At 45.5% G+C, this 18,279-nt stretch overlaps 1 protein-coding gene across 4 annotated transcripts in view; it reads left to right on the plus strand.

The window, feature by feature from the left end:
• REPS1 (RALBP1 associated Eps domain containing 1) overlaps positions 1-2,640 on the plus strand; it is a 161,950-nt gene extending 159,310 nt beyond the window's left edge. For all 4 annotated transcript variants that reach the window (XM_075339820.1, XM_075339821.1, XM_075339823.1 and 1 more), the window contains one exon: positions 1,540-2,640. In XM_075339820.1, the coding sequence (XP_075195935.1) occupies positions 1,540-1,608 (69 nt within the window). In that variant the 3' untranslated portion in view covers positions 1,609-2,640. The remainder of the gene's footprint in view (positions 1-1,539) is intronic.
• Positions 2,641-18,279: the final 15,639 nt, after the last annotated feature.

Consider the following 18,279-nt stretch of genomic DNA (forward strand, 5'->3'; position numbering starts at 1 on the left):
ATCATGTATTTTGTTACATTTTGTGACCATGCTTTTTTATATTGGAATAAGGCCCGTTTCACACGTCCGTGAAAAACACTGACGTTTTTCACTGGCGTGTAAAACACGCACATGTCCCCCCGTGTGCCGTGAATCACGGCACACGTGGGTTGTCTAAATGCAATCCGGGCTCCGTTCTCCGTGGCCCGTGATTGCACTTAGAGATTCACTCACCTGCGCCCACTCCCGCTGTCCATGGTGCTGATCTCTCCCACGGTGCAGCATCCGGCCGGCGCTGACCCCCGCAGCAGCTGCTTCCAGGTCGGCTGTGTCGTGCATCATGAATATGCGCGACAGTAATCAGCCGGCACAGAAGGAGCAGGGAGAACGGGCTGCAGAGGACATCGCTGGACGCCGGGTGAGTAAAAATGATTTTTATTTTAAAAGCACGTTTTTTTCTGGCACGTGTTTCACGGACCACACCACTGCGTGGTCCGTGGGACATCAGTGATGCCAGAAAAAAATGGACATGTCTCCGTGCGGCAAACACGGACACGCGGGTACGCCGCACGGAGACACGTGCAGTGACAAATCACTGACATGTGAGCAGACCCATTCATTATAATGGGTCTGCGTATGTCAGTGATTCTGGTACGTGGAAAAGCACAAACGTCCCAGAATCACTGACGTGTGAAAGGGGCCTTAAGCATATTAAAGCATCAGTGGTGAGTGCCACGCTTTCTATCTAATGGGACTGGAGTTTTTGAAAAGTCTATCGCAGAACACCAATATGTCTGACAAGTTTCTGACCAGGGGTTAATTGCTTCACAATTGTATAACCGCAGTGCCAGTGTGTGTTTTTCCGTGTTTGGACGCCTTTCTATAAATTGGGCCACATCTCATGTTTGTGGCAATCCTTATTGGACTGACCAGCAGCACTTCTCAATCACTGATCAGGAAATATTTACCAATCATCGTACATTTAAAGGGAATCTGTCAGCAGGTTTATGCTACCTCATCTGAGAACAGCATGGTGTAGGCAGAGATCCTGAATCCAGCGATATATCACTGTTAGAATGGCTGCACACAGTAATCTGCGTTTTCAGCTTTAGTCATGTAGCAGAGCTGAGAATGCTGCCCCCACCCACACCAGGCTCTCTATAGAGGTTGTAATTTGATAGTGAGGTGTCAGAGGAGGGGGCATGCCGGACTGCCGTCACTTTGTAGTCAGAGCAATAAGGGTCTTGTTGCTTAAACATAGCAAATAAACAACAGATCAGACTGTGACGAGGCTGGAAGCCGTGAATTTTAACCCTTGCAGCATTCTGGCTTCAGCTTACCTATACAAAACCTGCTGACAGATTCCCTTTTTGTAGCCTTTTTACACTGTCTGATCGCTGCAAACGATATGCACTGAGCGATCTGTAATATCTGTAATTGCTCTGCACATGGGCTGCCATTGTTCTCTGAAAAGGAAGTTCTTTTCCACCGGACAACATAATCTGGTCAATGAAGGCGTATGCAGCAACCCTAACGACGATCATTTTTGTCTTGTTTCAGGACGTTCTTGAAGAAAGGATATCTTTGGAAGTTCAACTGGAACAATTGCGACCATTTTCTCACCTTTAAATAAACTCTTCAGTATCCATGAAGCCAGGCCTGCTCTATAATCAGCCCAGAGTCCCAGCTCACCGCAATGATGCGGCTCCATTCCTCTGCCATATCTATGTCCTTGCACTAGTTCAAAGAAGTGAAATAACGGAATTTCTTCACCAAACCGCCCTTGTTTTATTTTTTCCGCATGCACGTCACAACCTACATAACTATTCAAGTAGTTTACATATGGTGGAGAAGCAACGTGGTCTCTAGTACTTAGCAGTCAGGCAAATGCCAAGGAGATTCCTGGTTGCTATACTTTACAAAGTATTTCTGATGATTGCGCCATCTTGTCAAATCTGCCTGACAAAGTATTCCGCTTTCTTTATAAAGCACTATGAATTGTAATCATGCGAGTGAGACTGTTACAGCCCGTGTGATGGTCGTGTCTGGCACCATGCATTCATTCATTCATTTGTATAATAGTGTACGAGAGGGATTGATTCAATAGTATATGGAATTTTACTAACTCCTTACCAAATCACGTTCTAACCTACTAAACCTAATCCAAAGGCGATTCCTCATCCACGGCATATCACATGCATTAGTCTGTTCACTCTCTTCCCTGATTTGCACGTCTTAATCGTCGGCTTGACCAAAGCCTTGTCCGTTGGACACGTTTTCTTTGTTTCCTACACTGCCCTTGTTGATCCTGACAATTCAGTTCTCTCCAGAGCAGTATATTTCTGGGTTCTCTTCCATCTCTCCTAAAGGCCTTACTACTTTGAGCTATAGACAGGCTTTACTAATCGCAGCAATCTCCCGGAGTCTTTCCTGCTCTTCAGGTGGATGTACTGTAATAGGGTTTTGTTCTATATTGTATGATAAACACCTTTTGATCTCATATGTAAATTTGAATTGTAAGCTGACTAACAGCAATTATTGTATTTAATAGCTTATTCTGGCTGTGGGATCATAGATGTTAAAGTGCATGGATGTATCTCGGCAGAATCAGAACTAGCAAAAGTGTGATTTTTACACCAATAAAACAGCACAATATTTTAACCATTCGCATCCTTCTTCCTTTTTGTCTTGCAGTTTTAAAAAATATCATGCACATAAACATGTAAATTAATTGGGATTGTGTTTTAGATAGTATCTTACAGAGGGTCTCTATGGGGTGCTTCACACACAGCGAGCTCGCTGCCGAGATCGCTGCTGAGTCACGCTTTTTGTGACGCAGCAGTGACCTCATTAGCGATCTCGCTGTGTGTGACACTGAGCAGCGATCTGGCCCCTGCTGCGAGATCGCTGCTCGTTACACACAGCCCTGGTTCGTTTTCTTCAAAGCCGCTCTCCTGCTGTGACACACAGATCGCTGTGTGTGACAGCAAGAGAGCGACAAATGAAGCGAGCAGGGAGCAGGAGCCGGCATCTGACAGCTGAGGTAAGCTGTATCCAAGATAAACATCGGGTAACCAAGGTGGTTACCCGATATTTACCTTAGTTACCAGCAGCTCTCACGCTGCCTGTGCTGCCGGCTCCGGCTCTCTGCACATGTAGCTGCTGTACACATCGGGTTAATTAACCCGATGTGTACAGCAGCTAGGAGAGCAAGGAGCCAGCGCTCAGTGTGCGCGGCTCCCTGCTCTCTGCACATGTAGCTGCATTACACATCGGGTTAATTAACCCGATGTGTACTGTAGCTAGGAGAGCAAGGAGCCAGCGCTTAGTGTGCGCGGCTCCCTGCTCCCTGCTCACACTGGTAACTAATGTAAACATCGGGTAACCATACCCGATGTTTACCTTAGTTACCAGTCTCCGCAGCTTCCAGACGGCGGCTCCGTGCAAGCGCAACGTCGCTTGCACGTCGCTGCTGGCTGGGGGCTGGTCACTGGTCGCTGGTGAGATCTGTCTGTTTGACAGCTCACCAGCGACCATGTAGCGATGCAGCAGCGATCCTGACCAGGTCAGATCGCTGGTCGGATCGCTGCTGCATCGCTAAGTGTGAAGGTACCCTAACTTGTCTCTGCCACGCAACTCTTTGTCAGCTGATTGCAAAGTAGGGTTTGTGAAACAGACTAAAAATGGCTTGATGCATTCCATCGTAGGCTGGTACAAGATTGCCATCATGCACGTGTCGATCATCCAGAATGAATACATTATTATTTCTATACAACCATTATATTCCTATAGGACTTTACAAGTCTTTAGAGACATGTATGAACTGTATCAGACATAGCAATATTTTATTTGCCAATTAAACAAGAGTGTATAGTCCTCACTAAATTTCTCCATAGTCTCACAAAAGCTTTTTGTCATAATCAACTCCCATTTAGCATCCCTCATATGTAACACAGACAGACAAACTGAAACTGGCGACTCATGGATGAGGGAGGTGCGGCACTCCTGGAACTACGTCTTATACTGCTTAGCCGGCCAACTTCACTTTCTACATTAGTGGATAGCTGATAAAATCGTAGGGGGGTCTTCAAGGCACCAGTGCAATACTTGGGCTCTTTCTTGCCAATTAAGGCTATGTGCGCACATAGCGTTCTGTCCCTGCAGAAATTTCTGCAGCGATTTGAACAGCACACGTGCGCTTCAAATCGCTGCAGAAAGAGTCCGTAATGAAAAGAAAAAGCCGATTTCATGCGCTCTGAGTGCAGCCCCTCCCATAGACAGAGCGGGGGCTGCATGCTGAGCGCACGGAATAAGTGACATGTCACTTCTTAAAACGCGCGCTTCGGGCAGCAGCCGAAGCGCTGCGCTCTAATGACACGTGCGCACGTCTCCTGCGTAATCTTCATAGATTATGCTGGGGACGCAGAACGCATGCAGTTACGCTGTGGTGCAGATCGCAGCGTAACTGCATGCAAATACGTAACGTGCGTACATAGCCTATGACTTGCAGTTGGATTGTAGTGCCACCAAAAAGATTTTTCAATTTAAAGACATGCGCTGAATACACTTTATGGCATAACCAAGTTCTTCCCAAAATGCTCAGTTTTCGTTACACTTTAAACCCCCGTCACACATAGAGATCGCTAGCGAGATCACTGAAACGTCACAGGTTTTGTGACGTATCAGCGACCTCGCCAATGATATCGCTGTGTGTGATAAGCAGTAGCGAGCGGGCCCCTGCTGCGAGGTCGCTGATCATGACAAAACGACCAGGACCATTTTTTGCTCGTTGGTCTCCCGCTGTGCAGCATGCATCGGCGTGTTTGACGGCGGGGGACCAACGAGCGCCGATTCTGAGTTGCAGGGTGCCGTCGTTACACGGGTCGCTGGTTGCTGATGGCTGGTCACTGGTCGCTGTGGAGATCTGCCTGATTGACAGTTCAACACCTACCATGTAGTGAAATTCCAGCGATCCCTGCCAGGTCGGATTGCTGGTACGTCGCTATGTGTAACGGGACCCTAAAGGGGGCTTTACACGCAACGACATCGCTAACGTCACTAACAAAATTACTCATCTAATCGTTGATCGTTGACATGTCGTTCTAATCCCAAATATTGTTGCAGGACGCAGGTTGTTCGTCGTTCCTGCGGCAGCACACAACGCTATGTGTGACACTGCAGGAACGAGTAACTACATCGTACCTGCGGCCACCGGCAATGAGGAAGTAAGGAGGTGAGCCGGGATGTTACGGCCGCTCATCTCTGCCCCTCCGCTTCTATTGGGCGGCCGCTTAGTGACGCCGCACGAACCTCCCCCTTAGAAAGGAGGCGGTTCGCCGGCCACAGCGACGTCACCAGGCAGGTAAGTACATGTGACGGGTGTTAGCGATGTTGTGCGCCACGGGCAGCGATTTGCCCGTGACGCACAACCGACAGGGGTGGGTGCTTTCACCAGCGACATCACTAGCGATGTAAAGCAGCCTTTAGGGTCAAGAAACTGGCACTGGCATATATCCAGGCTGTTTTTGTTCTTGTTTCCTTTGATCATTGTCAACAGCTTTATCAAATTCCCAGTCACACTTTCCGTAGCTATCTGCAACCAAGACATGTCCTAAATACCGAGTTCCCAGACATTGGAAATTCTCTCAAATACCGTGATTGGGATTCTAATGAGCCATGGACCCAAGGAGTTGATCTTTTTATACACCCAATTACTAAGTAGGAGACGCTCCTCATCCCCGTTGTTGGTAGAGACCGAATGAAGGACAGTAAAGGTCCAGTCACACTAAGCAACTTACCAGCGATCCCAACAACGATAGGGATCGCTGGTAAGTTGCTAGGAGGTTGCTGGTGAGATGTCACACTGCGACGCTCCAGCGATCCCACCAGCAACCTGACCTGGCAGGGATCGCTGGAGCGTCGCTACACGAGTTGCTGGTGAGCTCACCAGTGACCAGCCCCCAGCGCCGCGTGGAAGATGCTGCGCTTGGTAACTAAGGTAAATATCGGGTAACCAACCCGATATTTACCTTGGTTACCAGCGCACGGAGCTACACGTGCAGAGCAGGGAGCAGCGCACACTGAGCGCTGGCTCCCTGCTCTCCTAGCTACAGCACACATCGGGTTAATTAACCCGATGTGTCCTGCAGCTACATGTGCACAGAGCAGGAGCCGGCACTGACCAGTGAGAGCGGCGGAGGCTGGTAACAAAGGTAAATATCGGGTAACCAAGGACAGGGCTTCTTGGTTACCCGATGTTTACAGTGGTTACCAGCCTCCGCAGAAGCCGGCTCCTGCTGCCTGCACATTTAGTTGTTGCTGTCTCGCTGTCGCACACAGCGATCTGTGCTTCACAGCAGGACAGCAACAACTAAAAAATGGCCCAGGACATTCAGCAACAACCAGCGACCTCACAGCAGGGGCCAGGTTGTTGCTGGATGTCACACACAGCGACATCACTAGCAACGTCACAAAAGTTGTTCGTTAGCAGCGATGTTGCTTAGTGTGACGGGGCCTTAAGGCTGGGGCCACACGGGGACTACTGCGATCCACTTGCATGACACTCGGCTCGTGCTGGCAGTACAGCAGAGCCGAGTGTTATGCGTGTGTCCTTGCAACTGAGGTCCGTTCGTGCGAGCAGACCTCAGCTGCGGGGGGCGGGCCGGCACTCAAGAGGGGAGGGAGGGATTTATCTCACTCTCTCCTGCGTAGCCAGCTATTGCCATTCTCGCACTGCACTAGCGGTACACCGGTGTACCGCGAGTGCAGTGCGATTTTTTTTTTTTTTTTTCCTCGCCCCATTCACTTGAATGGGTGCGAGAGAGTCTCACATTACAATCGCAGCATGCTGCGATTGTTTTCTCAGTCCGATTAGGGCTGAGAAAATAATCGCTCATAGGTGCTGACACACAGGCTAGAATTGGTCCGAGGGGAATGCGATGTTTTATCGCACTCCACTCGCACTGTATTTCTCGCCGTGTGGCTTAGGCCTAATACCTTCTAGCAAAGAAGGATTGGTGCAATGCCTTGACCTCCCCAGATATTTTTTTAGCAGCAATTAACAAGATGATCCAAATGTATATACTCAATCAATGCTACCTAACACCTAGGTTATATAAAATGGGTAGATCTGCCACTTCACATTGTCATAGTTGTTGGGAAGAGGTAGCACATTTTTAATTTTGATTCCATTGCATACTTTTGGAAAGAGTTCATAACTATCTTCATAGAGATCATACAATGCCCCTGTACCACTCTGTCGTAAGGTGTGCTTATTAGGAATCCATCATGAGGGGACCTGGCCTCATCACACTCTTATCAGGGAAATGCTGTTTTTGGGTCGCAAGGCTATCGCCATGAGATGGATGGGAAGAAGACCCCTGTGGATTTCACACTGGGTCAGTATGATAAATACTGCAGTTTCCTATGAGAGGGTGATATATAAAAGTAGACTGTCCTCCAAAATTTGACAATTTATGGAAGCCTTGATTTGATTGACGTCTTCAGGCGATGAGGCGTATTCTCTTATTATTTTAAAGTAGGGGATATTTGGTGCCTGCAAAACCAGGCCGCAGCCGATATTAAAGGGTATAATACAATTAAACCATGGAAGTGAAAAACCCAATTAAAATCTAACTTTTAATATCATTAAAAAGTCAGGTGACCAAACAAACGCAAAAACAAATTGGTAGGATACAGCAGATATAATGACAAACACCAGGAGGGAGAATACAGATAAACCACAAACTGGCCCTAGGTAGACCCTAATAACTTCTCCCTACCTAACAAGGGATGGTATGACGCCCTAGGGTTGTAGCGCCCCCATTCACCGATGGGAAACCCTAAGTTGCTCTTTTAGATCATACACAAACAGACACCAAAATTAACATAACAATAGCCCCCATTGCAATTGCAACGGTAGGAGAACGGTAACTTATCCGATAATGATACTCAGAGACTCAATCACGACGGGTTTCCTCCCAAGGATGCTAGGGATTCATCGGGGGACACAGACCAGAGGGTAGACAGTGAATGCATACGCCTCCCTGGGGTACCAAATGGATGATGCAAGATGGTGATACCTAAAGAGCCCGTATAGGCCTGCTATTTATATCTATATCCGGGGTGGGCAATAACCCCTAAACCAGAAGTAAATAATTCATCCATCAGCCCCGAATCCAAAATAGTGCAGTATACAGTGTGTCCACCCATATCCTGTCCACCGCCATTAACTTGAGAACAGTGGCAGCTATAGGAATAGAAGTGGTGTCTAGGTATAGTAAAGTAACCATGCGCTACGCAATGAACCCACCTATAGCGCCACCTGGTGGAAAACTGAGTTAGCATTTTTATCTCAAACGGAACGAGAGCAAGGGGAAAAAAGTGAATTCTGGTCACATTGAATGCTGGTCACGCATATGGCGCTCATTTAACTTTGATGCTCAAAGTGGCCCCCGTCAGCTGCAATGCCCATCTGGACTCTGGACAGCATACTGTATCTTGCTGCACGTTGTGCAATATGGTACGTTTGCACAAGCATCTGTGATACGTCGTCGTAGATCCTGCATTGTTGGAGGGGTCGCATACACCTGCTGTTTGATGTGACCTCACAGAAAGAAGTCTAATGGGGTCAGGTCAGGTGAGCGTGGAGGCCACTCCACGCAGCCACCAAATACCCAATGATTGTAGGAAGGTCTCCATGAGGTATCGCTTCACGTCCGCAGCCTTGTGAGTTTTACACGTTCTTATCCTAGCATTTCTTCATGCAAAATGTCGATTCGTATTGAATTGATGATTCCCTCCGGTGCGCCCCGCATGAGTCAGTCGTTTGGCTCACTCACTTCCAGTGGGCCCTGTTCACAGCGCTGTGGAACGCATTTGCGTTCCACATGTTTCTTCTAATGCTGAACACTATGACCACATCTGGTCACCGCTGTGCAGTGTCTGCAGTTTTTCTAATTTGTAGCAATTTTGCACTATTGGTGTCTCCAATGAGTAATCTGGCCCCAATATTTTTATGGAATTTATATTCTTAACTATTTTGGATGCAGGGCTGATGGATGAATTATTTACTTCCGGTTTCGGGTCATTACCCACCCCGGATATAGATATAAATAGCAGGCCTATACTGAGGCTCTTCAGGTATCATCCTCTTGCACCATCCATTTGGTACCCCAGGGAGGCTTATGCATTTGCTGTCTACTCTCTGGTCTGTGTCCCCTGATGAATCCCTAGCAACCTTAGGAGGAAACGCGTCGGGACTGGGTCTCTGAATGTCATCAGATAAGTTCCCGTTCTCCTACCCTTGCTTTTGCGATGGGGACTATTGTTATGTTAATTTTGGTGTCTGTCTGTGTAGGGTCTAACAGGGATACTTAACTTTCCCGTCGGTGAATGAGGGCGCCACAACCCTAGGGCATCATACCCTCCATTGCTAGGTAGGGAGAGGTTATCAGGGCCTACCTAGAGCCAGTTTGTTGTTTATCTCCATCTCCCTCCTGACGTTTGTCATTATACAGTATCTGCTGTACCATACCAATGCGTTTTTGTGTGTGGTTGGTCACCTGACTTTTTAAATTCATATTATTAAAAGTTAAATTTTAAAAAAATTCACTTCTATGGTATATTTGGTGCCTGACAAGGGTGTCTTATGCTTTTGGTTAAGAAATTATACCCATTGTCAGACCATTAATGAGCAATGAGAAATGCTGTTGCTTCCATTGTTCTATGATGTAATCTTATTTGTATAATCTTTAATAATAATTTTTCATTTTTTTTAAAAAAAAGGAATGAGGGCCCTGCTTGCAAGCTATAAGGAAATAGGGAGGACAGAAAAAGTGAATAGTGCTTGTCATGTATGGTCCAGCCACAACTATAAAAAGGAAAAAAAATGGGGGTATTTGAATAAAGCTGCATGAACAAGTCACTAGTAATGGATACAAAGTGCTACTGAGTGCAAGGATAATGGGGACAGATACATTTATAACTCTGGATACTTGAAATTAAGCAGATTAGGTTAGAATTTGGCTTGGCACAAAAGAAGCCCTGGATAAAGGCGTGAGAGGTTCAGATACTAGTCTTGGGTCATTAGCAGAATGGAAAGCACTGGTATGGTGGAGAAGGATGATGGAGGGGCATGTTGGCTGGTGCGGAATTGTGCATGAGTTATAAGTTTATATTGTACTTTGTAGTGGATGAGCAACCAATGGAATGACTAGCAAAGGTTGGACAGAAATATGACTCTAGCTGTTGCATTCAGAATAGATTGGTATCACTCCAAGTAAACGCTCCCCTCTCCATAATAAGTGAAGAGTTGTAGTAGTCCGGACAGGAATTAATCAGTTCAACCGTAATGATTTTTTTTTTTTTTTTTTTTTGCAGGATCGGGTAAGAAAAGGATGAATTCTCAAAATTGTTTTTGATTTGTATTTAATATGAGTGAGAGTGATTAGATATAAGAGGTGAAGAAACTGGAGCACCCAAAGGAAATACACAAACTGGGAGAACATACAAGCTCCTAATAGATGTTGTCCTTTTTGAGGTTTGAACCCAGGATCCCAGTGGTGCAAGACTGCAGAGGTAATCACTGAGCCATCATATCAGAAATATTAATCATTAGTAGCATGCCTATATGTAGAGTGCACATTTATGCCTCCATGCACATTGAAAGCATTCAGATTCTAAGCGCTCTCTACCCATAGAAATGCTGTCAATGATTAAAGGGGTTATCCGGCTTCTTTTCACTTTTTTTTTTAATTTTTTTATTACCCTATTGGGCTACAGTGACCACTTACCTGCCCTGCTGTCAGCCCCTCTCCCCCGGCTCAGAGTGGTCATGTGACTGCTCCTGCCGCGATTTTGCTGCTTCCGGTCCTTTCATGTCAACATGGGCAGGACCATGTTGACATGCAAATCTGGAACAGCATGTCGCCTCCCTGCTAGGCGGGTACAGTGCGATGAGCCCCGCCCCCTTCCCTGCACCCTCCCACACATTCTCCCGCACCCCGTACTCTGCCCACAACCTCCCCATGCACTGCTGTGGGGTCCGTGACCTGGGGGAGGGGCCTGGCGGCGGTTGCCCATGGTGTCACCGCCAGCTGCTTCTCATCACTGTCCCGCTGTCTGTGCTCTCTTCAGCACAGCGGTGACATCACTACTGTGCTGATATGTCCAGAGCACAGACAGCGTGCGAACGTGCAGGAGCGGTGGGGACCGAGGACGGGTGAGTATGTACTCCCTACATGTGTTCCCTATGGGGGTGGAGGGGTCGGTACAGAGCCTTGTGTGTGTATGTGTGTGTGGTGCAGAGCCGTGTGTGTGTGTGTGTGGTGCAGAGCCCGATGTGGGGCTGTTATTTGCAATGCTGTAGTGATAACAGGTCAGGTGCTGGGGAAGAATACTGACATGGAATGTGTGGGCAGGGGGCGGGGCTGGACTGGACACTGAGGTCGGGCGGTGCCAGCTCTGACTGAGGTTTTGCACAGGAAGTGGTCAGAGCTGGATGTAAACAAGGAGCTGCAGAGAATAAAGGGTGAATTCAAGAGGAACAAAAGTTAGAAAACAAAAAATAACAATGTAGGGGTGTTTTATATGACAATACAGCACAGATTAGCTTACCAAAAATGTTTGTCGGACAAGCCCTTTAATAAATCGGTCACTGGTTAAAAAGGTATATCGGCTCTGCTCACTTTTGTATCGCAACAACACATCTACAGACACCTTGCAGGACATGCACATGTTTAGCAGGTATCGTGGACTGGTCCTATCCCTGTGAATAGAATAAGTGCATGATACCTGATGATGGTACACGCATTTTGGCCAGTATCTGTAGTCATGATGTTAAAAGTGACGGGAAAAAAAGTGCTGGAGAGGATGAAAACTTTGAAAAAATTGAGGTTTTAATGGTTTATCAATCCAGAAAATGCTGTATGTATGAGACAAATATAAGTAACTAGCTGTACTACCCGGCTTCGCCCGGGTTAATAACTGTTGTTAACAAAATAGAATGTATTAACAAAAATTTAATCTGCACACAAAAACCACAAAACAAATAGAAATGTAATTATTAACCCCTTCAGCCCCCGGGCACTTTCCGTTTTTGCGTTTTTGTTTTTTGCTCCTTTTCTTCCAAGAGCCGTAACTTTTTTATTATTCCGTCAATCTTGCCATATGAGGGCTTGTTTTTTGCGGGACGAGTTGTACTTTTAAATGAAATCATAAGTTTTACCATATAGTGTACTGGAAAACGGCAAAAAAATTCCAAGTGCGGAAAAATTGCAAAAAAAGTGGGATCGTACAATAGTTTTTGGGATATTTTATTCACGGTGTTCACTATATGGTAAAACTGATGTCTGGGTGTGATGCCTCAGGTCGGTGCGAGTTTGTAGACACCAAACGTGTATAGGTTTACTTGTATCTAAGGGGTTAAAAAAAATTCACAAGTTTGTCCAATAAAAGTGGCGCACGTTTTGCGCCATTTTCCGAAACACGTAGAGTTCTTATTTTTTGGGATCAATGGCTCAGTGATGGCTTATTTTTTGCGTCTCGAGCTGACGTTTATAATGGTACCATTTTTGCGCAGATGCTACGTTTTGATCGCCTGTTATTGCATTTTGCGCAAAACTTGCGGCGACCAAAAAACGTAATTTTGGCGTTTGGAATTTTTTTGCCACTACGCCGTTTACCAATCAGAATAATTGATTTTATATTTTGATAGATCGGGCATTTCTGAACGCGGCGATACCAAATATGTGTATATTTATTTATTTTTTAACCCTTTAATTTTCAATGGGGGGAAAGGGGGGTGATTTGAACTTTTAGGTTTTTTGTTTTTTTTTTTATTTTTTAAAACTTTTTTTTTTACTTTTTTTTTTTATTTTACTAGTCCCCCTAGGGGGCTATAGCAATCAGCAATCCGATCGCTGATCGCTATCTGCTGATCACAGCAATACCGCTGTAATCAGCAGATTCACTCACTTTGGTTTTCCCTCTGCTCTCGGCCGAGGGAAAATGAAAGTGAAAGATCATAGCAGCAGGCGTCATCACATGACCCTGTGCTACGATGGCAACCACCGATAGTCACGTGATAACACACGTGACTTCCGGTGGGGGCGGCGGTAAGTAACAAACATGGCCGCGCGCATTTAAATCTTGCTGCCAGACTTTGGCAGCAAGATTTAAGGGGTTAATGGCCGCGGGTGGAAGCGATTCCACCCGCGGCTAGCAGGCACACATGTCAGCTGTTGAAAACAGCTGATATGTGTGCCGATCCACGCCGCCTGCCCGCGGCAGGGGGCGGGGCTTAACGGGACACGATCTATGACGGATAGATCCGTCCAAGGTCGTGAAGGGGTTAAAAGGCAAAAACTAAGCTAATAGAAGCATTTCACAACATATATTTCAACACCACAGATATTCCACACAGATTTAACTAAATTGGCCAAGTAATGTGCTCCGTCTGTCTCTTTCGCCGTCTGCCTGTCTTTTTTTTTTTTTTTGTCTGTCTCTATCTCTCTGTTTCTTTCCCCATCTGTCTCTTTCCCAGGTCTCAGATGCACACCAAGATATAGAATAAAAAATTGCCTTTATTATATACCAATATTAAAAACATTTAAAAAATACAAATATACAAGTCACCAGAGGTCAAGGCAAGGATGCCCTGGGCAGAACAGATCACGGTAACAACAATAATCACATGCGTAAATGCATCAATCAAAAGGGAAGTTATTGCTGTGAAAGGAGTGTGCCAATGTATAATACTGCACGCCTAACAATATTGAGTCAAGACAACCAGGGGTATAAGAGTGACAGTTGTATGCAGTATTAGGAGGGAGCAAAAATTAATATGATAATTCAAACAACAGGATCATAAAGGCATGAATTATACAAATAATGAAGAGATGCAATAGTCCAAAATATTCATCATAGATACATCAAAAAAAGGGATTAGCCTAAGTGGACAATTACCATGCCGAGTAACCTGATTGTACTCCCTAAACCTGTATATAAAGGTGCAATGCATATAACCTATATATGTGCCAAAAGAGAGTACTGGCAAGAGACTGCACCAGAGTCTAGTTAGAAGATACAATACCCCAAATGGTTAATAAGGGTTGTGCAGAGAGGCATAGAATGGCACGAGGGAATGCCCAGGGCAGGCAGGCCAACGCGTGTCGCCGCCTAAGCGGCTTCCTCAGGGCAAGTTTTATTCTATATCTTGGTGTGCATCTGATACATGTGCGGTTGCTTTTTTCTTCCTTGCTGCGTTCACCCATTCTACCGCACCAGGTAGCACCCCTTCTTTTTCATTGTTTTTCTTTATTCTAGACTATTGGTGCGCTCTTACCAAATTTTGTATTGCTCTTTCCCAGGTCTGTCTCTTTCCCCGTCTGTCTCCCAGTCTCTGTGTCTTTTACTGTCTGTCTCTTTCCCTGTCTGCCTGTCTCTGTCTCTTTCCTTGTCTGTCTCTATTTCTCGGTCTCTTTCCCCGTCTGTCTCTATCAAGGTCTGTGTCTTTCCCCATCTATCTTTGTCTGTCTCTCTGGCTGTCTCCTCCTTCCCTGTCTGCCTGTCTCAGTCCCTGTCTGCATGTCTGTCTGTCTCTGTCCAGGTCTGTCTCTGTCTCTTTCCAGGTCTGGCTCTGTCTCTTTCCAGGTCTGTCTCTGTCTCTTTCCAGGTCTGTCTCTTTCCAGGTCTGTCTCCCCACCGACATATTATTACCTGACATATAGGCTTCTTATACTATGAATGTCTTTTGTTCCTATAGAAACCAATCACAGCTCCTACTAATAACCTGTAGTTCCAGGCTCCATTTACTTTAATGAAGGCATGTTTTTTGGAGAGTAACTGTAAAGCGCAGGGTTAAATTTTCCTGTCAAAACATAGTCTATGACGTTCCCTGGGTCACATGAGGTGTCTGTGCAAATTTCATGATTGTAAATGCGACGGTGCGGATACACTTTTCGTTTCACTTTTTCCCCATTATGTAGATGGGGCAAAATTGGTAAATTGGAATGCGCAGGGTTAAAATTTCGCCTCACAACATAGCCTATGACACTCTTGGGGTCCAGACGTGTGAGTGTGCAAAATTTTGTGGCTGTAGCTGCGATGGTGCAGATGCCAATCCCGGACATACATACATACATACACACACACACACACACACATACATACATACATACATACATACAGCTTTATATATTAGATTTAAATACTCCTTACAAGAGTACCTAAAAGAATTGATGCTGGTTTAAAGGCATACTGTTGTTGACGACGTAGCTCAAACATCTTGGAGATAGTTGATCTGTGGCTGTAGGCTTGTACAAATTCAAGTCTCCTCATATAAGCCCACTTAGACTCGATGATGATGAGATCAGGACTTTGTGGGGCCATATAATCACTTCCAGGACTCCTTGTTATTTTGACCGAAAATAGTTCTAAATGACATTGAGAGTATGTTTGGGGTCCTTGTCCTGCTTCAGAATAACTTTGGAGTGAATCAGGTGCTTCCCTGATGGTATTTATGGTATCTGTATTTTACAGCATTATGAACCAAATCTCCAACTCCATTTGCTCATACGTAGCCCCAAACTCTACCGAGCTTCACTGCTTCTGGCAGACCCTCATTAGTGTACCGCTCTCCAGCCCCTCGGTAACACAAACTGCCTTCTTTTGCAGTCAAGTATTTACATTTTTCACTTATCAGTCCAGAGTACCTGCTGCCATTTTTCTGCATCTCACTTCCTATGTTTTATGTCAATTGCATGTGGAGGGCCCAGGGCAGAGCCAAAGACACTACCCGCAATTCTGCCCCTTTGCCCCACCCCAATAGCTTAAGGTACCCAAACGTCTAATTAAGGTTAAAAGATGATTGGACCCATGGATGTTCACCTTCGGCCAGACTTTAAAAGAAAAACACAAAGCAGCTAAAAATGTGAAATCTCAACTGTTATGCAAAAACAAAGAAATGTACACGTAATTGGCATCACTATATCTGGGACAGTCTGTGCTAGAAATCTGCCACATTTATCACATACAGTGGGCACCATGAAAAAAAATCTAGCTTTTTTTTCATTAAAAAAAGTGTTTATATATATATATATATATATATATATATATATATATATATATATATAAAAACGTGATCACAATGTTGTGCTTAAAAAAAAAAAAGTGACTAAAAAAAAATCAATTTGCATCACAAAACTCAATCTATGGGCTCGGTTGGCTGAAAAATAATGTTATAACATAACCTGAGGTGTTTGAGCCGTGTGCAGACTGACACAGTGGACAGAATTTTTTGAAAAATGGTATGTATGCTATTCAAGGCATGGGGAAACGGAAGGTATCTTAAAAAATGTTTTTTACCAAAGCTCCCCACCAGGTGAAAAAGTGGCGCTATACAGTGAACGCGCCTTGGAACTCAATCTGCAAGATGCCTGTCTCTTTGCCGGATTGTGCGCTGTTAGTGCGGTTGTTTTATGAGAATGCCAGGAATGCTACAGCTGCAGCAGGGTTACTGAGTGTTCAGTTAAGGCACGGGTGACGACCAGTAATCAGAGAATTTGTGGAGGACCTTGCCCCTGCTGTCGTGAAACAGGGCATGAACAACCCTGCCAGGAACAGCAGTGCATGCAGTGTTTCCAGGCAATTGGGGCTCCCGTACAGCAGTGTGGAAAGTTCTCCGAAAGGTCTTGCGGGCATACCCCTACAAAATTAGCCATCATCAACAACTTCTTCCTCGTGACAATGGTACCCGCATGACATTTGCATTCATGTTTCTTGCAACAGTGGCAATGGATGGCAATTGGCCTTGGAATGTTCTGTGGTGTGACGAAGCGCATTTTTACCTGAATGGAATGGTGAACACACACAACTGTCACATGGACTAATGAAAATCTGCATGTGGTCGAGGGGGCTCTGCTGCATTCGCCAAAGGTAACAGTTTGGTGTGGCTTCACTTCATCATTCATCCTCAAAACTTTCTTTTTCGAAGAAATGAGGCCAACTGGGGTTGCTACCTGTCACGTGACAGCAGCAAGATACCAGACAATGCTGGAAACAGTGATCGTTCCACAGCTCCAGCAACGTCAGTGTCTTCAGACGACAACCTTCAAGCATGATGGAGCACCTCCTCACATCGCAAATTGTGTGAAGAACGTTCTGGCTGCACATTTTCCCAATAACAGGATTTTGAGCTGCTCCTTCCCTAACGCATGGCCACCGCATTCTCCTGATCTCAATCCTTGGAATTTCTGGCTGTGGGGACACTTGAAAGAACATGTTTATCGGGGAAATGACGACACCCTGGCTGACCTCAAAGAGCGCATCACTTTGGAAATGCGCAACATCTCACCAGACATGCTCTGCATAGGATGAACATGATCACAATGCATGATGGCAGCCATATTGAACAGTTATGCTAGTCTGTGGAATAATTGTGACATCTCTAATTAATAGCATACAGTTTTTGGGCTGCTCACTCACTGTACAGCGCCACTTTTTCACCTTTTTTTTTTTTTTTTTTTTTTAAAAGATGCCTTCTGTTTCTCCATGCCTTGAATAGCATACATACCAATTTTCAACCAATTCTGTCCACTGGGTCAGTCTGCACACGGCTCCAAACACCTTGGGTTATTTTATGGCTACCTTTTATACAGTGTGTCCACTCATATCCTGTCCACCGCCATGAACTTGAGAACGGCGGCAGCTATAGGCATAGAAGTGGTGTCTAGGTATAGTAAAGTAGCCATGCGCTATGCAATGAAACCATCTATTGCGCCACCTGGTGGAAAACAACGGAGTTAGCATTTTTATTTTGAAAACAGAACGAGATAGAGAAAAAAAAAGGGAATTACAAAGTTGTAGGGCATCATCAATTCAATACGAATCGACACCTTGCATACAGAAATGCTATGATTAGAGCGTGTAAAACTCACAAGGCTGCGGACATGAAGCGATACCTCATGGAGACCGTCCTACAAGTCATTGGGTATGGTGGCTGCATGGAGTGGCCTCCACGCTCACCTGACCTGACCCCATTAAACTTCTTTCTGTGAGGTCACATCAAACAGCAGGTGTATGCGACCCCTCCACCAACAATGCAGGACCCCACGACAACGTATCACAGATGCTTGTGCAAACGTGTCACCTACCATATTGCACAATGTGCAGCAAGATACAGTATGCTGTACAGAGTCCAGATGTGCATTGCAGCTGACGGGGGCCACTTTGAGCATCAAAGTTAAATAAGCGCCATATGCATGACCAGCATTCAATGTTTTTTTTTTGGGGGGGTGGGGG

This window comes from Anomaloglossus baeobatrachus, chromosome 3 (genome assembly GCF_048569485.1).
Source record: "Anomaloglossus baeobatrachus isolate aAnoBae1 chromosome 3, aAnoBae1.hap1, whole genome shotgun sequence".
Taxonomy (NCBI): Eukaryota; Metazoa; Chordata; class Amphibia; order Anura; family Aromobatidae; genus Anomaloglossus; species Anomaloglossus baeobatrachus.